The sequence below is a fragment of the Leptonychotes weddellii genome, chromosome 15 (assembly GCF_054177405.1).
Source record: "Leptonychotes weddellii isolate Sample4059 chromosome 15, ASM5417740v2, whole genome shotgun sequence".
In the NCBI taxonomy this organism is placed as follows: Eukaryota; Metazoa; Chordata; class Mammalia; order Carnivora; family Phocidae; genus Leptonychotes; species Leptonychotes weddellii.
Genome location: NC_138383.1, coordinates 20,031,343 through 20,051,709, shown reverse-complemented (window position 1 = coordinate 20,051,709; position 20,367 = coordinate 20,031,343). Strand labels below are relative to the sequence as shown.

The following is a 20,367-nucleotide window of genomic DNA, read 5'->3' as shown; positions in this document are numbered from 1 at the left end:
CCTTCTGTCCAGACCCATGGGTCCATTCTCCAGTTCTTTAGGCTGCAGTGAGAAAGGCAGGGGGCACCGTGGAAAGAACATTCCACACCTTACTTTTCAGGTAACCCCAAGTAACCAACTTTGCCCCTACGAGCCTGTTTCCATAGCTGCCAAATGGGATGGTGGCTGAATAATGTTTTAAAACATTTGCCTTTTTCTCTTCTCCTTTCCTCTGTTCCATTTGCCCCTTCCAAGCAGGTACGTGGCTCCGTGGAGGTGGTACGAGCCCACGTCTTTCAGTCTGAGCCTAAGGGCAAAGGGCTAAAACCTGGCGGTAATGTATTGATAAAGGATGAGAGAGAAATTTTTCAGAGACGGCCAAAGAATCCCGGAGGGGCCTGCACCAGGCTTCCCCAGATGCCATGTGGTACCTCCGGGTGGACAGACCTCCCGGCAGCTTCAAGACCCCCAGGCCTTGGGATGGCAGAAGCCCCTGGGGGTGGGGGGTGGGGCAGCCAGACCCCAGAGAGGTGGGGACGGAGCAGCGGCAACCCTCTTGGACACAGCTGCCCCACTCTGACCCTCTGTCCACACCAGGTCCCAGGAGCAGGAAGCCAAGCGGAGGTGCACCCCTCCAGCTGCGTGAGCATCGAGAGCCAGAAGCACAGTTGTAGAAAAATCAGGCAGTCTTTCGCTCACGTCTGAGTGTGTGGACTGAGTTCATACCTGCCACAGGGCTGCTAAGACCTCCCGGATTCTGTGGGGACGGCTACTAAGATGACCTGGGGTGGACCATATCAAATACCGGGCCCTGGGCTGGGACGTTCATGTTCCTCCCCTCACCACGGTGAATCCGTCCCACCGTCCCGACGTGGGCCAGCACCTGGCTCTGCCTCTCCCCGGCAAGCTGGGGACTCCAGCTCTCTGAGCCTCGGGGCCCTCCTCTGCAAAAGTCGGGGCCACTCGTCTTCCCTGAGATCCCCCCTGTCAGGGATGGTTGTGATGCACCAGGGCTCGAGCCCGTCCCTTCTCCGTGGCTTCTTGCCCCTGCTGCTCCCCGCCCGGGCTCACGACTTACCTTCCGTGGTGAGGCTGTCGATGAAGAGGGAGGAGGAGGTGGTGGTGAGGTCTCCGTCAAGGGGACTGAAGGAGCTGTTGGGGGAGGCCGAGGAGTGGCCTTCGTCCCGGAAGTCCTCACACGTCCGGCGCTCTGCCTGCAGGAGAGACCCGGCACCGCTGGGCACAGACACCGCACAGAGAAGAGCCCTCCCCCGGGGGGACGGAGGGGGCCCCTTCATCCCCCAGCAGCCAGAAACCTTCAGATGCCGGCACATGGTTCAAGTGTGGTGAACTCGCCCGAGCTGGGCCCTGAGTGCATTTACGCCTTCCACTTTATCCTGAAAGTGACTTATCTACCTTACAAGGCAATTCAGCTGTCCGCTGCTTCGAATCCTTCCTCCAGGAAGGAGCTGAGATGCCAATCTTAAACAAATGAAGCAAATCCGTACATTCACCACAGCCAGCGTCAGAAGTGGGCTGCTAGATAAGATTTTTTTTCAGGACACAGAAGGCTCATCCGGCCTTACTAATAACAGAGGAGGTGGTGAGCGCAGAGAGTGGGGTCTGGGGGGGAGGGTTATGTTTAAGTGTGGGGCCTTGGCACTTCCATATCCCACCAGTTGTGAGAGGCAGCTCAAGTCATTAAATCTCTCTGTGCCTCAGTTTCCCCGCTCTGAGCAGGCGGGCGGGGCACCGGCCCCCAGCTCCTGGGGCTGTTCGGATTAAAGCAGAGCAAGTGTGGGGCAGCATGCAGTGGGGTGCTGGGCGCACGCACTGGGCACACACTGCAAGAAGGGCTGGAGAAGACAAGGGAGAGGAAAAGGGCGCACGGATGAATGGATCTGTCTGAGTCGGTATAAGGTGTAACAACAGGACACTCCCCACCCAGAATCAAAGTGTTGAGCATTCTGGAAAACTCCAGCAGTGAGAAGGAACCTATGTGGGATTCTAAATGGGAGGTGCCTGGAACAGTCCTCCTCCCTCACAGAAAAGCCTGGCCTCCCAGAAGAGCCTGAGGAGCCTGAGGACTGGAGCCAGGGCAAATGCCCCGAGAATGTCACCAGCCTCCCAGAGGATCCAGCTGTGGCCAGCACCATGCCCAACGTACCCTCTGCAAACACCAAAAGAGCTCCCGGAGAGCTGCCCACCCAAGGCCAAGCCACCAGAAGTGTTTTTCTCAGAGACCAGAAAACCCTCTAAAATCTCCCAAGTCTTCTAACTGGCTCAGAGCAGTCTGAGAGTCCCAGATGAAGGGGAGAACTTCGCCAAGAGCCAAAGATGCCCTGCGAAGAGCTACGGTGGGAGGGGCCTGCTGGCAGCCTTACGGTTCCCCACAACCCGGCTCGCTGAAGCTTCTCACCTCCTGGGCACAGCCGTAGGCCAGCCACTCCTGACGGTAGCGATCAAAACCACTGGAGCATCTGCAAGGGGACCAGAAGGTGAGAGGTGTGATGGACTGACAGAGAAGCCCTCCCCTTCACTTCCCCCATTCAGTAACAGCTCTCCGATGATGGTGAGGAGGGGGCCGACCTCCCAGGACTGCAGTGATCAAGACCACTGGGCAGGGGCCCTCTTCAGCACCAGGCAGCTGTGGGATCAGCAGTCAGACCCTTCTTCCCCAACTACTCCTTCCCCAAAAGGAAGGGAAGGTGTCTGTGGCATCCCTACCCTCCTTCGGACCCCGCTCCCCAGGACCAAGGCCACATCTACCCACATGTGTGTGTATAGGGAGCTAGATGCACTGCATGACCTCAAATGAACTTTGAGATCCTCTTGGCTCTAGGTTGCTATGGAATTGCTGAGAATCCAGGGAATTCACACAAATGTCTTCTTGGGAAAGCCTCGCTTATTCACAGACAATCCGCCTCTTTCTTTGTGGAGGGGCCTAAACTTGACAAGGAGAGGTAGACATCAGCAGAGTTAGCCAATGTCTCCTGTGTGATCACTAAAGGGCAGAAATGAAGCTCTTGCCAGAGGCTAGGAGAAATTAAAAAACTGGCTGGTCAGTGTCCCAGGAAAGGACACTGTGCAGCTCAGCTGGGCTGGAAGATGCCAAGTGCCTCCCGAGGGAAGGGGTGGGGGTATGAGGATAGTCAGGGAATGGTCTCCATGGCATCATGCTCAAATTTCCCTTCTTCACTCTGGTGCCAGAGGAGTCCACCAAGCCCAACTCAAGCTCTGGGACATGTGCATGGGAAGAATAATATCATGAGCCACCGGTGCTGAGAAAGGATTCATGGCTAGTTAATTTTCTTCACTAGCAACCGCCCACCCATCTGCCAGAGACCTGGTAAGGCGGAGGATTTCTGAGCACGGTCAGTGTTTCCTTCTGAAGATGCCCCCTCGGGCTCCGAGCTGCTTCTCCTGCAGCAGGGGGAGAACTAAGCCATCCCCACTCCCCCACTCTCAGGTCCTCTGTGCCCACTACTTTGGGGCATGGAGGATTAGGGTTCTCTTGGGGGCTGGGAGCTAAAGTTTCTTTTTAAGCCAAACTAACTGATTCTTTCAAGGACTGAACCTTTGATGTAAGTCTAAGAACATCACATTCTAAGACCTGAGCCAACCAACCCAGATGCAGAGAAGAAAGGCCTGAGATATGGCCACTAATGAGGCGCCTCCTGAATGCCAAGTGCCGCCCCAGCCATATGCTGCTCCTGTCCTGTTTCATGGGACCCTCCCAGTGACACCGGAAAGCAAGGATTATGGCCCCTCATTCCCTGGGCCAAATCCTGGAGTCACCCCAAGACTCCAGAGTGGGCCCTTGGTGGGGTGGGGGCAATGTGGGATGAAAGGAAGACAGCGGCCATGGTAAGTGAAATTGTCTAAATCAGATCCAGCCCCAGCGCAAGGAAGGGAAACTCTGGGAGGCTGCGGAAGGCAGAGTGGGTGGAGAGGAAGGGGAAGCTGAGAACCCACAGGGTGATTGCAAGCAGCTGTTGGTGGGAGAGTCCCTGATGGCCGGCCCCTCGGCACCAGCCCTGCCCTCTGGCTCTGTAGGGACCTGGGGTCAGCTCTCAGTGGATGCCAAGGCTCCAGAGGGCTGGCAAGGAGGGGCCCGTGCTGGGGTGAGCCCAGGCCCATGGGCATCGGGGGACAAGATCTCGGCCCCACATCAGCCTCACTTGCTCTGTGCTGGAGCTTCTCCGTCCCGGAGCGGACATGACCACACAGCAAACGCAGTGTCCACACTCAAGTCCTTGCCCTCCCCCAACCTGACCAACCCTCATTAAACGGTCACGGTCTCTGGGTTTGGGCGTATGTGTTAAATGAGGATGTGTCAGTGTGAGGGTTTTGCTTTCATCTGACCCATTTTGAAGCTCTCATGGCTCAGCTCTGGTTGGATGCTGAGTCATGCGGTGGCAGCCAGCCCCAGGATTCCAGGGCTCATCTGAGCTCATCTGGACTATCTCTCCACGCTGAGACAGTGGCTCACAACTTGAGCGTGCCCGAGGTGGACCAGGCAGCAAAGCTGCATTCCAGGACGGACCAAGCTGGGGTCTACCCTAGGTATTCTCTCAAGGCTCCATGCCTTTCGTGCACAGGGCCCTGCACACTTTGCAAAAATGCTCTTTGGTAGTTGAGAAATTAAAATGATGACATGTTCTTCACCCATTTTTCCCCGGGGCCACATCACCACAGCCCATCTTATGGGGAAAATAAACTGAGGCCCCAAGAGAGTGAATAAGAGCACAGCTGGTGGGAAAAACACACAGGAGCCCCTCTCTTCCCAGCCCGGGCTGTGCCCTGTGCTGGGCAGGCCGCCTGTGAGGGCGGCAGCTTCTATTTCTGCACCGGGATATTCGAAAGGAGCGAAGGAAACGCTGACAGATGCCCCACAGCTGCGTGGAACGCAGACTCTGTAATTTGCAATTTTCAAGATTGCCTCGTAGGCTCTTGGAGTTCATAGGGCTTCCCACTCTCATGAGAGCCCAAGTCCCCAGAGAAATTTTTTTTTTCCCTCCCTGCTATTTATTTATTTTGGACGGAAGAACAGGGCTCGGATTCTGAGTCTAATCTGTGAGGACATGATTTCAGAACAAGGAATGGAAGATGAGTTGTATTTAAGAACTTTATCCCTGAACCCGAATCTCATCCGGAATTTTTGCCTCTTTCCAAAACCAAGCAAACACAGCTTTGTAGCCCGCCCCAACCTTCCACGGATGCCTGCAATTTCCATAGCCCTGATTTTCAGGAAACCCCATTACAGCCTGACAAAGATCTTAAGGTGGGGTCATGGGGCTCTCATCCAATGGCAATGGGACTTTGGAGATGGCAGGTCTCACGCTTGTTTGCAGATGAGGCACCATGTTGAGATGCAGGCTCCTGGCCTTCCCTCCCAGAGATCCTGATCCAGGGTAGGGCCCAGGAATCTGCATATTTGACACAAGACCTAGCTGATTCTGGGATCCTCACAGCTGTGGGCCATTCTCTGAGAAGCCCTGCCCTAGGATGAACCGACCCTTCTGGGGTGTGAAGAGGAGCTGCCGTAGATGGGATCCCTGGATGGTCTTCCAGAAACCTAGCGTCCGCACAGGGACCCTGCTACACAGTCACCTTGATCGGTCGCAGGCCTCAGGGAAAAACTCACTTCTGCGACATTCTTGTCCTAGGGGGCACAGTAGACTGGCTAGAGAGGCTCTCATGTTGGCAATGAGGCCGAGGCGGGGAGGGGGGCCATGTCACCCTCTGTCCCTCCTCCACAGTCCGCCCGTGGGAACCAGAGGCTCAGCCAGGGCACAAACCTCTGGAGGACGTGGCACCAGCTGCAGTTGAAGGGCAGGTCTGAGGACACGCAGGTGTCACAGCTTCGATGCTGCAGGCAGGCTGCGAGAGAGAAGGTGGCAGTCCCTCAGACCCTCCGTGGACCTCCAGGGACCTCCAAAAGGCACAGCTCTCCCCAGTGCTGGGCCCTTACAGAACTCCGGAGTCTCTGACTAGCAGGGACCCCGGAGGTCATTAATGCCACCCTCACTTGAGTCCAGCCCTAGATTCTTCCATCTCTTCCTCCCCCCACTTTCCTCCTTCCTCCTTCCGTCCCCAGGGGGTCAGGCCCTGAGCTGGTGCTGGGGATTGCGCAGTAAATCCCGGTGCCTGCCTTCTTGGGCCTTACAGTCCTATGGGCAGACAGACACCAAACAGATCATCAAGCAAACATAACCACGTAATTATCGTTGTGATGAGGCTTGTGAAGGAAAATTACAGGGGCCTCGAAGCATGGACAAAGGGATCTCACCTAGCCCGGGAAGTTATAACTGCTGGGCTATTGCCCACAATTACAGGCTGGAGAAGGATACTTTGTCTTAATTGAGATATTTCGGACATATAACACTGTATATGTTTAAGGTGTATGACATTGACTTGACACCTTTATATCGCAATAGAATTGCCATCATAGGGGGCGCCTGGGTGGCTCAGTTGGTTAAGTGACTGCCTTCAGCTCAGGTCATGATCCTGGAGTCCCTGGATCGAGTCCCGCATCGGGCTCCCTGCTCTGCGGGGAGTCTGCTTCTCCCTCTGACCCTCCCCCCTCTCATGTGCTCTCTCTCATTCTCTCTCTCTCAAATAAATAAATAAAATCTTTAAAAAAAAAAAAAAAGAATTGCCATTATAGGGTTAGCTACGCTACTATGTCACATGATTACTGTTTCCTCTCCTGACAGGAACAAGAGCTAGTCTTCTAACAAGTTTAATGTTTATAATACACTTTTGTTGGCTATAATCACAGAAAAGGATGTTTAAGATGTTCTGGCTTGCCCCCCAGCCAGTGCTAGCTGGGAGCACTCATTCGGTCCCTGTGGGGGGATTGGTGCCAGGATCGTCCCCTGGCCTGTCTCCGGCTCCTCACTCACCTCCCAGGGAAGCCTGAGCACTGGTCCGCGGGGGTAAACCAGGCATTCATAATCGCATCCCTTTCTTCTCCCTCTCCGCTTGGAAGCGAGCTACCCCAGGGAGTATATGGGTCTCTCTGCTCACTTGGGTTTACATCTCGCTTGGGGAGTTGCTGAACCCCGTTGTGCCTCAGTTCCTCCTTTGCAAAAGAGGGATCCGATGCTCTCTGCTGGGCAGACGTGCAGTGAGGAGGAGATGAGGTGACACCGAGTGAGGGTCTGTACGAGTGCTGGCCATGCGGCGAGCCCTGCGAATGCTGCTTGTGATTGACTGTGGTCTTACTCATTCCCCTCAATGTACCGACCAGGTATTCGCCTACTTGTTCATTCATGCTTGCATTCATTCCTCTTTGTTTTTTAAAGATTTATTTATTTGAGAGAGAGAGAGAGAGAGGGCACGCGTGAGCATGGGGAGGGGCAGAGGGAGAGGGAGAGAGAAAATCCTCAAGCAGACTTCAAGCTGAGTGCAGAGCCTGCCACGGGGCTCGACCCCAGGACCCCAAGAGCATGACCTGAGCCGAAACCAAGAGTGGGATGCTTAACCGACTGCACCACCCAGGCGCCCCGAAGCAATCTTTCAACAACTATGTATTGAGCACCTGCCACAGACCCTGTCCCAGCTGCTGGAGATACAGTGGTGAACAGGGAAAGACAGACAGACGCGCTGCCTGCCCGGAGCCTGCAGTCTAGAGCAGGAGACGGCCTACAGTACACAGACAGCGAAGTCTGCACTAGAGCTTCTAGCAGTGGGCTGTGAAAAATAGCGGTGCACACCAGGGAGGCGGGAAGGTTGGCGAGGGCCTCTGAGGAGAGGTCATTTGGGCAGAGATTGGGAGAAAGGAGGAAGCAAGCCTGGCGGCTCTCCTGGAGGAGGAGAAGTCCAAGCAGAAAAGCCCCTGCGCGCAGAGGCCCAGGAGGAGCCCATTTCAGCCGTGTTCCCAGCAGCAACCAGAAGGCTAACGGGCTGGGCAGAGTGGACAAGCTGAGGGTGACAGGAACGAGGAGGAACAACAGCTGGGGTCTGGCCCGGGGCAGGGCAGGGCCCGAGAGCAGGGGAGTTGGTAGGAGCGGGCTGCTGGATGGTGCGCGGACCCCTCTGGCGCCCGCCAAGCCCGGGAGCAGAGAGGCCGGGGCGGGGGCGGGGGGGGTTGCGGGAGGCAGGAGGTATGGGGGCTGGATTTTAAGCATTGTTCGCTTGCAATTGAGCGCTACTCTGAAGAGAACCAGAATGACCTCTGGGTGGCAAGCAGCTGCCACAAACCTGTGCGTTTTAACCCAAGGAGACCCAGGCCCTCACCCAGAATAACCATGTGCAGTAGAAGGGTTGCTCTGATGAGCAGCTGAATGGAACAGAACACACCGCTAGCAGCAAGAAGTGACAACTGACTCAGAAAAATAACCACTCATTCAATAGCTATCACACACATTTCCTCGCTATGTGAGTCTTCCTGGGACTCTACTGCAGTCCATTAATGAGAGAGCCAGTTTGCATTCCATGCACCCCCAGCAAGATGGCAGCGGGGAACCAGCCGTGGGGGGGTGGGAGCAAAGCTGCTGTGGGCACAGCGTGTCACCTTCAGTCACTGTGGGAGCGACTGGCTGTAGGTGGCACTGTATCCTTTCAATAGAATGGAGCTCTCCGGCTGTTTTGTCCCCTGCTGTATCCAGACATTCTAGAACAGCACCCCATCACAAGCCCGTGGTAAGCAGTTGACCAATGTTTATGGAATTGATCCCTGGGTGGTTTTGTTATCCCCATTTTACAAGGGAGGGAACTGAGGCTTAGAGATAGTCATGGAGCTAGGAGTGGTGGTCTGGGCTTGAACTGAGGTCTGTGGGAGCCAAAAGCCTGAGCACTTAGCCTTGAGGTCCCACGGGTGGGCTTCCCTGCTTCAGCTCCCACTCTCAGCCTTTCATGAGTGTCTTCTAGAAGACGGACCCGGACGAACCTGCCACAGAGTATAATGGCTTGGAGATAGCCCATCCGCACCTCTGGACCAATCTTGGCTAAGTCCTCCCCCACCCAAAGGTAAGAGAGAAATCCTGCACTGGGGGATGCTGAGTTTTCTCAGGACCAAGTTAACGGGCCTTCCCAGAGGCTCAAATCCTAGCCCTGGCAGCACTGTCCCCTGCCCCACCAGCCACACCCACAGGGGCCCCCACATGGGATCCCATGGCCTGCTCATTCCCAGTGGCTCCGGAGGCCCCTTAGAAGGCTCCAGGCAAACCGGCCATGAGAAAAAAGCCTGGGAGCCTCCGTGGGGTATGCGTACAACCCACTGACCTTTATTTCTCATCTGCATTTCAGACGTCCTGCGAGCTATTAAACGCTCACCAAATTCACTGGAGGGGTGGGAAGTGGCTGAAATGTACAGACAGTGACCCAGAAATGATTCCCAGGACGCTTCACTTCCGCCCAGGCAGTTACCCTGCCCTTGGATGTCCTTGCTCCCAAGTGCAGTTTATTCAAGTCCTAGGACTTGAGGTTTGCCCTCGGCAGTCCTTGAGGAACCCCTGCTTCTCAGGCCCCAGGTCTCTCCTGCCTAAGAGAGAGGGCAGCTGCGGTGGGGGTGGGGCTGTGATCTGCAAGGGGTCCTAATCCTGCGACCCCATGATGTCTGTGGCCTTCCTCTTTCCCAGGGGAAGACACCTGCTGAGCCCTGCAGAGACAGGCCTAGTGTTCAAGAACTTTCCTCCTCCCCTTCTTCTTTCTCCACCCCCCTGCTCCCAGAACCCCCAGGGAAGAGGAAGCAGGGGAAGGCAAGGCAAGAAAGGCCCCAGAAAGCAGGGAGAAGGCCATTGCTTCAGAGGGAAACTAGCAGGTACTGTGAGACAGGAGAGGAAATTAAAACTCTCTTTCAAAAATGCAAGAACGGGGCGCCTGGGTGGCTCAGTTGGTTAAGCGACTGCCTTCAGCTCGGGTCATGATCCCGGGGTCCTGGGATCGAGCCCCGCATCGGGCTCCCTGCTCGGCCGGAAGCCTGCTTCTCCCTCTCCCACTCCCCCTGCTTGTGTTCCCCCTCATGCTGTCTCTCTCTCTCTCTCTCTCTGTCAATTAAATAAATAAATAAAATCTTTAAAAAAAAAAAAAAACGCAAGAACAGGGGCGCCTGGCTGGCTCAGTCTGCAGAGCATGTGACTCTTGATCTCAGGGTCATGATTTGAGTCCCACAATGGGTGTAGAGATTACTTAAATAAATAAATAAATAAACTTTAAAAAATAAAAAGAAAGTAAAAATGCCAGAAGAGGAGTCCTGTCCTCTCCCTCGCTCTCCCCAGCTGCCCTGACCATATCCTGAAGAGCATCCAACCCCGGTCCGGTGGGGTCCACAGCAGTAGCTGGAGCCTTGGTCATGGACATGTGGCCTCAACTGCAGGTGAGTGGAGCACGGGGGAGGGCCGAGCCATGGTTCTTGGAGGACTGCTGGCTAAATTCCTTTATTGCCTCCTGCCTGTGGACTCCGGCATTACTCCTCCTCTAAGGAAAATGCAACAAGAAATGTAATGACCGAAGGGGCACCTGGGGGCTCAGTCGGTTGAGGGTCTGCCTTCGGCTCAGGTCATGATCCGGGGATTGAGCCCTGGCATCTCAGGCTCTCTGCTCAGTGGGGAGTCTGCGTCTCCCTCTCTCTCTGCCCCTCCCCCAACTTGCACACACTCTCTCTCTCTCTCTCTCTTGCTCACTCTCTAATAAATAAATAAAATCTTAAAAAAAAAAAAAAAAGAAATGTAAGGACCGATTCATTCAGTTCCTGGATTACCTTTCCTGGGGGCTCAGTCTAAAAATTCTCAGGGGTACACCTTTCCTGGGTCTTAATTGTGTGTCAATAACCATAGCTGTCATGTATCAAGTACAAACCACGACCCAGGCCCGGGATATGCCAGTTAGTGTCAGAGCTGACATTTGTCCTCAACTCTACCTACCCTGCTTCTGACCCTTACCATATCTCTGGGACGGAAGTGGGGTTAGGCCCATGTGACAAATGAGAAATGGCAGCCCAGAGAAATTAGGCAGCCATACCCACACAGGGGTCAGTGGTGGGCCTGGGAATGGAACCCAGATTGTTTGACTACGAAGCTCTTTCCAGGACAGTGGAATGCCCTCCCTCGGTGGGGACGACCCCTACTCACTGGGCAGTGGGGTGAACTCCACAGCTGATGTGCTGGTGACCTTGCTGGGATCCAGCTCCACACGATGGTATTCAAAGATGGTCCTTCGCCGAGATTCTGAAACAGAGGCAGAGCATCTCATGGCCAGAGGCCTTCGAGGCTTGTACCTGGAGCCTGATAGGTGACCTTGCTGGGATCCAGCTCCACACGGTGGTATTCAAAGATGGTCCTTCGCCGAGATTCTGAAACAGAGGCAGAGCATCTCATGGCCAGAGGCCTTCGAGGCTTGTACCTGGAGCCTGATAGGTGGGCAAGAGATTGCAGCAAGTGGATCGGGGAGTCAGGATGCAGCCACTGGGGGCAGGAAGAAACTCATCAACCTGGGACAATGATCTTGAAGCTACAGAGAGACAGGACAGGAGTTGACCCTGAGAGAAGAGCTTTGTATTGTCAACAGGTCAAACTACTCCACACAGAGGCCTGGCTACCCCTGAGGTCAAGACATAGGAGCTCCCATGCTTCTGCATGGCTCTGTGTCTTCACAGCTGCTGTTCCCTTGACCCATAATGTTCTTCCATCCCTTCTCTCCTTGTCTAGCTCATCCTTCCATATCCAGCTCAGAGCTACTTCCTCCGAGCAGCCTTCCTTCGCCAGCTCCCTCCTCTTCTTTACCCAGGCCAGGCACCCTGCTCCCACTGCACTCCCCATATGTGGGGTCATTAGGGTCTATTTAGGGCCATTAGACTGTGAGCATCTGGTCCTGAACCTGACCCACAGTGAGCACTCTGCAAATGTCTGCGGATGCACAGGCTGAACTTGGAGAACCTCTCCTGTCCTGGATGGAAGCCAGAGCGAGCTTCAGGGCCAGGCAGCCAGGGGCTGGGCTTATGTTCTGCCTCAGTCCCTGCAGTAACTCCCTTGCAGTACGTCGGTGTCAAAAGACTTGAGTTCTGATTCGAGTTCTGCTCCCAATCTTAGGGCCTCAGTTTCTTGTCTGTGATGTGGAAAGACAGAAACACCTGCTACAACACACTTGGGAGAAAAAAAGTGGAATTGTAGATGAAAAGACTTCTCCTAAAATGACAATCTGAGATGCTTTGATACATCCCACTGTATACCCACACCCACCCAAGAACCGTGACTTGGGCGGGGCGGGGGGGGGGGGTCCTTAGGCTCTGAAAGGCCAGCAGCCAGCCTCCGAGCTTTGTGAATGAATTTCCCTACAAGGGGAAGGAGTCTTGTAGCGTTCAGCCTGCCCAGCACCCCTTCTTCCTTTTGGAAACAGCACTCCCTTTGGGGAACTACCCCGAGTCCATTCCTACATGTGAGCTGCACCGGACCTACCATCTTTCTTCATGAGCCTTCCTCCCTGGCTGCACAGTGATTGGTCCAGGGCTGGGCATGTGATGCAAGCGGACCAATCAGAGACCTTCTCTGGGACTTTTCAACTGTAACCCAAAGGCCCTTTGCTTTCTAGCAATGAAGCTGAGAAAATGTAACCTCCAAGTCCATGAATGGCCACAGGTCCAATCTCACGCACAAGCCTCATGAAGCAGAACATAATAGTGGCTCTCCAGCCTCTGGTGTCCCAGGACCTGCCCTGGTTCCTGTCTCTCTGGCTCTCAGTTCTTCCTTTTTGTTCTTTGGGCTACTTCATATTCCCCCTTCCACTTCAGCTAATTTGAGCTGGGTTTTTGGTACTGGAAGCCGCGAGTAGGCAGGGATGTAAGTTACTCTTTCTGCTGAAGGTGCTTTGGAGGAATCTTCCCCAGGGTGGCAGCACAGCTCATCAGGCCCGGCTGTCAAAGGAAGGATGTCCTGTGCTGGGTGCCCCCCCCCCCTCCTGAATCTGCTTAAAAGAACATCTCATCTTCGTTTCTATCACTGGTTTATCCCTGATCTCGGAATCGATGCCTCCTACTTAACCCAGGACTGAACCGCAGTTGGTCTGGTGCTCTCTTCCTACCAGACCACACTGCTGTGCTAGAGAGCAGTGATGCGCGCGTCAGCCCCTGAAACATGCCCAACGGCAGAATGTCCGGGAAACGTCGTCCTATGCGGTGAATGAGCCCTGACTGGTGGCATTTGCTGACTTCTGTGGTCTAAATACTCCCCATGCTGATTTCAAGCTACCGATTTGGAGTCACTGGACACACCATCGGGAAGAGACGTGGTCACTCTGCTCTCCTGACTACACAAGGGTCCCCGCCCCCGTAGCTCCTGGTTTCTTTACAGTCATCCTCCGCATCCGCGGCTTTGCTTTCACGGTCTGTGACGACCCCCTCCCCCCCCTCCCCTCCTCCGCCCCCCCCACACCCCCCCTCCCCCGCCGTCAGCCACGCCACTCAACTCCCTCCATCTCCTCACAAAAGGAGGGTGAGTACAGTACAGTAAGAGAGACAGACCACGTTCACTTAACGTTTATAACTTGACATTACTATCATTGCTCTGTTTTATTACTAGTTACTGTTGTTAATCTCTTACTGTGCCTAGTTTATAAATTAAACTTTATCATAGGTATGTGTTTATAGGAAGAAACATAGTATCTATAAGCTTCAGTGCTACCCCTGGTTTCAGGCATCCGCTGGGGATCATGGAACGTGTGCCCGCAGATAACGGGGGGGAAACCACTGTATTTGTGTTTCTGAAAGGGTAGAAAGGAAACATTTACAATGTTTCAGTAAAAATAAATAATTAAGCCAACATCCCAAAGATGGAGTAATTGTGTGCTTATTGTTTTCCTAACCAAGCCTAAGTCTGAAAGGGAAGGGGCTGAGAAGAAAGCTTCATATATCTCAGGCAGTCACTGCCCGATGTCTACAGGCTTATCAAGGTCCTAGGGAGGAGAGACTCCTCCGTCAAAAGCTGAGGGAGTGAGGTTCACAGAGCCCTGTACACACACAATTTTTTTGGTACAAGAAAGGCCCGTTGCCAAGCAGGAGTGGGGTCTGGAAAAGATTGGGGTGAGGAAGGTCAGCTTTCTGTAATTTTTCTGCTCAGTTTTTAATCTTTAATCTTTAATAAAGGTCCATATGCGCTGCAGGGCCCTCGCCGTGTGGCACCAATTGCTATGGGAAGCTGGCCTGGGATTTGAGTGAGCCTAGGGGATGTGGGACATCTAGATAGAGGACACCCAGGCAGCCTGCCACAGCTCTGTCCCACACACCACCCCCAAGGGCCATCTCTCCTTCTGAAAAATCACCCCTTTTAGCACTAAAATGTAAAGGGAAGAAAACAAAGTGAAATTCCAGGTCTTCCAAGGGGCCTGAGACCATCGGGTCTAGAGTCTATGTAAACTCTTCTTCCTTATCTGCTTCCTCCCTCAAGACTCAACTCAAAGGACAAGCCCTCCCTGAAGGCTTCTCCACTCTCCCTGGGCACAGTTAGTGGCCCCTCCTCTGAGCTTCACAGCTTCCTGCACGATGTCCAGTGTCACCTGTTACACCACTCCATCAATATTGACTTTGCTGGCCACCTGTTCCACCAGGCTGTGAGCTCCCTCCATCCCCCAGTCCCTAGCACCAGGCCCCGCACATAACAGGGCCTCAAAAAATGACTGTGAATGAATGAGTGGATTATAGATAGTCACAAAACCCTCAGCAACTTATTATAACTTCAGTCCACAGCCTTAAGGAAGAACGCCCTTCCTCCCCAGCCCACCAGACTATGGCCTTTCTTGAAAGGGCAGCCCCCAATGGGCTCTGCAGCCAGACATGCCCCTTCCCACCTTAGAGCTCAAAGGAGAGGAGACCTGGCTTTCCAGATCTCTCCACCTGCAAGGATGTAGAGGAGAGCTTGTCCCCAGGGTGGGAAGGAAGGTGAAATGGCAGCGACAAGTGGAGTCAGGGTTGGGCATGAATGGAGACATGAACTTGTCAAGGAGGCCGATTTCAGGGATAGAGACCCACAAGCAGCAACCAGGGAAGGCAAGGCTCCCAGCAAACCTCACACCAGAATCTAGGGATGGGTCTCCCCACCACCTGGGCCGAGGAACCAAAGCTGGGGGTGTGCTTCAAGGAAGGACGCAGCCAGACAGGGTCAGATGTGCTCCAAAGACTGTCACTGATCGCCCTACCGCAGGGCAGGGGAGGTGAGTACGGTAGGAAGGGAGATGAGGGTGGGTGTGCGGAAATAGACCTCTGATTAAAAATATTTGCTCACTTCAACGGCCAACTTGCACTTGTTTGAGTGTATGGCTTTGGTAATATTTTTATTTCTCTATAAACAGAACTCTTAATATCCCTGCCTGAGTTATTTGCTTTTGGATTATCTCGCCAACATCTGGGGCTCGCCCAAGGATGATGACATCCATCTGCATGACCAACAGATCCCTCCAGAACCAAGACAGAGAGGCCGCTCCAAAGCCACATTTCTGGCAGTTTGAGACGTTCTGTTTTTATCTCTGCCTCCACTCATCAAAGATTCAGAAATACTAAGATCCAGAAGCGGAAAGCGCTTCTGCCTAAACAAGAGACGTTCGCGGCTCAAAAGAGAGGTTTACGTGTCCCATTTTGTTTCAAAACCAGACACTGGTGGGGAAGAGTTGGATGGGTCAGAAGAAATCAGACTGACTAGTCCTGCCACAAATTGCCCTCCAAAATAGGTGGTTCCAATACAAAAAATATAAGATGGTAGTTTTGGAAAAAGTTTGTGTTTTTTCCATGTATTTCCTTTTTTAAAAAAGATTTTATTTATTTATTTTGACAGAGAGAGAGAGAGAGAGCACAAGCAGGGGGAGGGGCAGAGGGAGGAGCAGACTCCCCACTGAGCAGGGAGCCTGATGTGGGGCTCGATCCCAAGACCCCAGGATCACGACCTGAGCCAAAGGCAGACGCTACACCGATTGAGACACCCAGGCGTCCCTCGTTCATGTATTTCCTTGCTCATTTGACTATTCATTCAATAATCATAAATGGAGTCCCAGCAGGGGACCCCAGAGGTGAGCACAATGAGGGTCCCATATCCCAAGGGGTGGGCTACAATTTGGAGCCCTGAATAATGAAATCCTCATTAACTGATTCCACTAATTCAGAACCTCTGTCAGTTTTGACATTGGCTACACTAAAGTTGCTTTTATCCTGTCCATGAAAGAGTTTTTTTTTTTTAAGATTTTATTTACTTATTTGAGAGAGAGCGAGCGATAGCAAGAGAGAGCACAAGCAGGGGAGAGGGAGAAGCAGACTCCCCACTGAGCAGAGAGTGACACGGGGCTCAGTCCCAGGACCCTGGGATCATGACCTGAGCCGAAGGCAGATGCTTAACCAACTGAGCCACCAGGTGCCCCAAGAAAGAGTTTCTTTAAAAAAAAAAAAAAAAAGATTTCATTTATCTACCTGGCAGAGAGAGACACAGCTTGAGAGAGGGAACACAAGCAGGGGGAGTGGGAGAGGGAGAAGCAGGCTCCTGGCCGAGCAGAGAGCCCGATGCGGGGCTCGATCCCAGGACCCTGGGATCATGACCTGAGCCGAAGGCAGACGCTTAACGACTGAGCCACCCAGGCACCCCCCGCCAAGAAAGAGTTTCTTAAACAAATGAATAGAGGAAATTTTATTGACTTCTGGGGGCCCCAGAGGCCAAATAAAGAGCCTATAAGCCACCTTGTATGTTTTGCGAGCCTCTGCAAAAAGCTGCTGCTAATTGCCCATCGATCTTTTCTCTGCATCAGGCATGCCCTGCAAGCTCTCTGCTGCAAAGCCGGTGTAGCAGTTTATGTAAGGAAATAATGGTAAGATAAACTCTGGCTGTTTGCAGCATCTCCTTCTCTCAACCCCAAGAGTGAGCCTGTGCTGAATTCCCCGCCCCCCCCCCACCCTCAGGCAGGGGTGGGAGGAAAGTGGAGCCTGGGGAGAGAGTCAGTTCTGCAGACCAGACACCAGACTGGGTTCAGTGGCTGGGGGATTCTGGAACAGTGGGGAAACCAGCCTCCACTTCTCATTGCACTCCAGGCAGGGAGGGGCTTGGGTACAAAGACAGTGATACCATCCATTCTGGTGGCGGTGTCCCAGGGAGGCTTGGACAATGGGAATATCTGTGGTAATAATAGGAGCTGCAGACCAGAAAGCTGTCCCTGAATTTGTATCTCATTGAAGCCATGGTTATTTGGGATTTACTGTTATCTGCAGCTCAGCCTAATCCAAACTAATTCCCTACTTGTGGGTTGAATAGCAGACCCAGAGGAATCTGACCTCTCAGCCACATAAAATCCATCGCTGCCCAAAGCAGAGGTGGTGGCCCATTTAAAAACCCAATGAAGGCCATGGATGCTGTCCCAGAAAAATGCTTGCATATGAATATGCTCCATCCACACCTCAGTATTCCTCCTAAAGTCTATGCTCGGAGCCAGGCGAAATGCTGGACAGAGAGAGATGCAATTAATTACTAAAGTACTTCCTCCACCTCAAGTGGCATCAGGCCTCTGTTCTCATTTGGGGTCACCAGAGGGCAGAGGAGAAGGTCTCTGCTGCTCCCATTCCCTTCAGGGGCACCCACTCTTGCCCTAGTCCTCATTTTTTGAGCGCCTGCCCTGCCGCGGGCACTGAGCTAAGCCCTGGGGCCGCGGTGAGCCCCCAAGGAGCCCATGGCCAGTTGGGGAGAAGGGGCCTGAGGAAACCATGAGTTCTGCCTCAGGGAGCAGACAACATCTGAGCTGGACCAACGGATGACGAGAATTTTGCCAAGTGACAAAAGGGTTGAAATGGTGCCATTTTACACAAGAACTGTGTCATAGAGGGGCACCTGGGTGGCTCAGGTGGTTGGGCATCTGCTTTCGGCTCAGGTCATGATCTCCAGGTCCTAGGATTGGGTCCCATGGCCCCATGGCCCCATGTCGGGCACCCAGCTCAGCAGGGAGTCTGCTTCTCGCCCTGCTTGTCCTCTCTCTCTCCCTCTGTCAAATGAATAAATAAGATCTTAAAAAAAAACAAAAACTGTGTCCTGGAGATGTGGACAGCCCTTGGCACGTTTGGGGAACAGGGCATGCAGACCAGTGATGCCCGACAGAGAGTGGTGGGTGATGAAGGCTGTGTCAGCTGCGCAGGACCTTGAACACCACGTTAAGGATTTTGACTTCATGCTGCAGCAACGAGGGGCCAGAGAATGACATAATCAGAGCAGGCGCAACTGGCCTGCTATTTTTGCAGGTGGGCTGTGCTTCCTCCCCTGCCCCTCTTCCCGCCTCCCCACATCTCCCTGGCTTGCTCTAAAACAGCCTTTCATTCCAGAATCACTGACAAAGCTCAGATGCAGACACTCCCTGGAGGGATCTGACTTCCTCTAATTCAGCCTCATACAACAGCTGGATCCAACACACATTTCCTGAGACCCCCGCCAGCCCACAAAGCCCTGTGAGAGAGGCACCAATGAGACGGACGGGGTTCCGTAAGGCACACGGGTGGTGGGTACCTGGGCATTAAGAACTGCCCATCCCGTAAAACAGCCTGGGATGTGCGCATATAGGGCTGTGGGTGTTTGGGGAGCTGAGGAGGAAAGGATTCACCCTCCGGCTGGAATGAGGCTGGGTTAGATTTAGAAAGTCTCAAAGGTCGACCCCAGGGTTTTTAAAAAAAAAAAAGGAAGATCTGGGTTTCAGTTCTCTCTCGGAGCTGTGTGATTACAAGAAAGTCACTTCACAAGTCTCTGAGCCTCTGTGTCCTCATTTAGAAAGTAGGGACTTCACTTGCAGTGTTGGGAGGATGACCAAATAAGATAAAGCTCAGAGCCTGGGGATGGGATGATAATCCGCGTGGTAATCAGACAGCCTCCAATGTAGCCCCCAATGGCCCCACCTCCTGGTATTGACACCCAGTGGAATCCTGTCCTGAGTGTGGGCTGGACCTAGTGACTTGCTTCTAACCCATAGAATACGGCGAAAGTGACGGGATGGCACTTCTGAGATCAGGTTACAAAAAGACTGGCCTCTGTCTTGCCCACCCTCTATGGCTGTCTTGCTTGCCTTGCTCTGGTGGAAGCCAGCCAGCTCTCCTATGGGGAGGTCCACATGGCGGGAACCGAGGGGGGCCTCCTCAAGGAAGCCAATCCTGCCCACACCCATGTGAGAGCTCTTGGAAGCAGACCCCCACCCCAATCGGTGGTTGAGATGACTGTAACCTGGCAAAGCACCTTGAGAGCCGCCTGGGCAAGAGCCTGAACCGGGGGAACCACCAAAGCCATGCCGATCCACGGAAACTCTGGGCTGATAATATGTTTGCCGTTTTAAGCTGCTACGTTTCAGGATAATTTGTTATGCAGCAAGAGCTAACTAATACAATCGGAGAGATACTTACTAGGTAGCAGCCAGCTCAGTGCAGGCGTTCACAGGCCAGTGAGAACTGGGCTATGGAGCAGGGTCTCGGTGAGCCGCTTGCTAGAGCACTGAGTGTTCAGGGAAGGTCAGGGAGGGGCAGGAGGAGTAGTGGGGATTTATCTTGCGGGAATACAACAGGGCATAAAAATAGCTACTTGCAAGAATATTCACTGCAGCATTATTTGTTGTAGCAAAAATGGGAAACAGCTGTAAAGCCTATGTCCAGGGAGTTGGCTAAATTAAGGTACATCTGTGCGACAGGCTATCAAGTAGCTATTAAAAAGAATGAGGTGTGAGCTGATATGGAATGATGGGCAGGATAGACTTCGTTCAAGGGCAGAACAGTGGCACCATATACCATCGTTTGTGTTAAATATCCAAACATATGCTTACCTGTAGCCTTACAGCTCTAGAAATAAGCCAGTAGTGGGGTTGCCTCCAGAAAGGAAAACTAGGGACAGGGGTCAGGTATGGGAGAGAAACCTAATTTTTTCTTTTTTTTCCCCCATTGCCCCCCAAAACCTGTTTCTATACAAACTTTTGTATCTTTTGAGTTTTAGACCAGGTACACTTATTTGTGCAAAAATACCATTTTATAGATTAGGATAAAGAAGAGCATTCATAGGGACGCCTGGGTGGCTCAGTCGGTTTGGTTTAAGCATTTGCCTTCGGCTCAGGTCATGATCCCAGAGTCCTGGGATCAAGTCCCGCATCGGGCTCCCTGCTCAGCAGGGAGCCTGCTTCTCCCTCAGCCTGCCGCTCCCCCTGCTGGTGCTCTCTCTCTCTCTCTCTCTCTCTGACAAATAAATAAAATCTTAAAAAAAAGAAAGAAAGAAAAGCATTCATAATAACAGAACCGTAATTCATGTTAATGGCAAAAAACTCAAAGGTGATGTGTACACGGGGCGGGGGGGGAAGTTTGGGAAACTTCCCCCCCCCGCCCCGTGTACACATGATTGTTTTTCCACTAGCTACAAAAGTCATGTGAAAGTCCTATGGGCGTGGCATCTGACCCGCGACACACCAGCA

The 20,367-nt window shown here is 53.1% G+C and overlaps 1 protein-coding gene across 3 annotated transcripts in view; it reads right to left on the bottom strand.

Moving 5' to 3' along the window:
• Positions 1-20,367, bottom strand: part of PLXDC1 (plexin domain containing 1) — a 47,228-nt gene that overhangs the window by 7,035 nt on the left and 19,826 nt on the right. For 2 of the 3 annotated variants that reach the window (XM_081805083.1, XM_081805084.1), the window contains exons 8-11: positions 11,058-11,153; positions 5,781-5,862; positions 2,399-2,459; positions 1,058-1,193 (exon numbers count right to left, since the gene is read on the bottom strand). In XM_081805083.1, coding sequence (XP_081661209.1) covers positions 1,058-1,193; positions 2,399-2,459; positions 5,781-5,862; positions 11,058-11,153 — 375 coding nt within the window. The remainder of the gene's footprint in view (positions 1-1,057; positions 1,194-2,398; positions 2,460-5,780; positions 5,863-11,057; positions 11,154-20,367) is intronic. The other variant, XM_081805085.1, reaches the window with a different exon arrangement.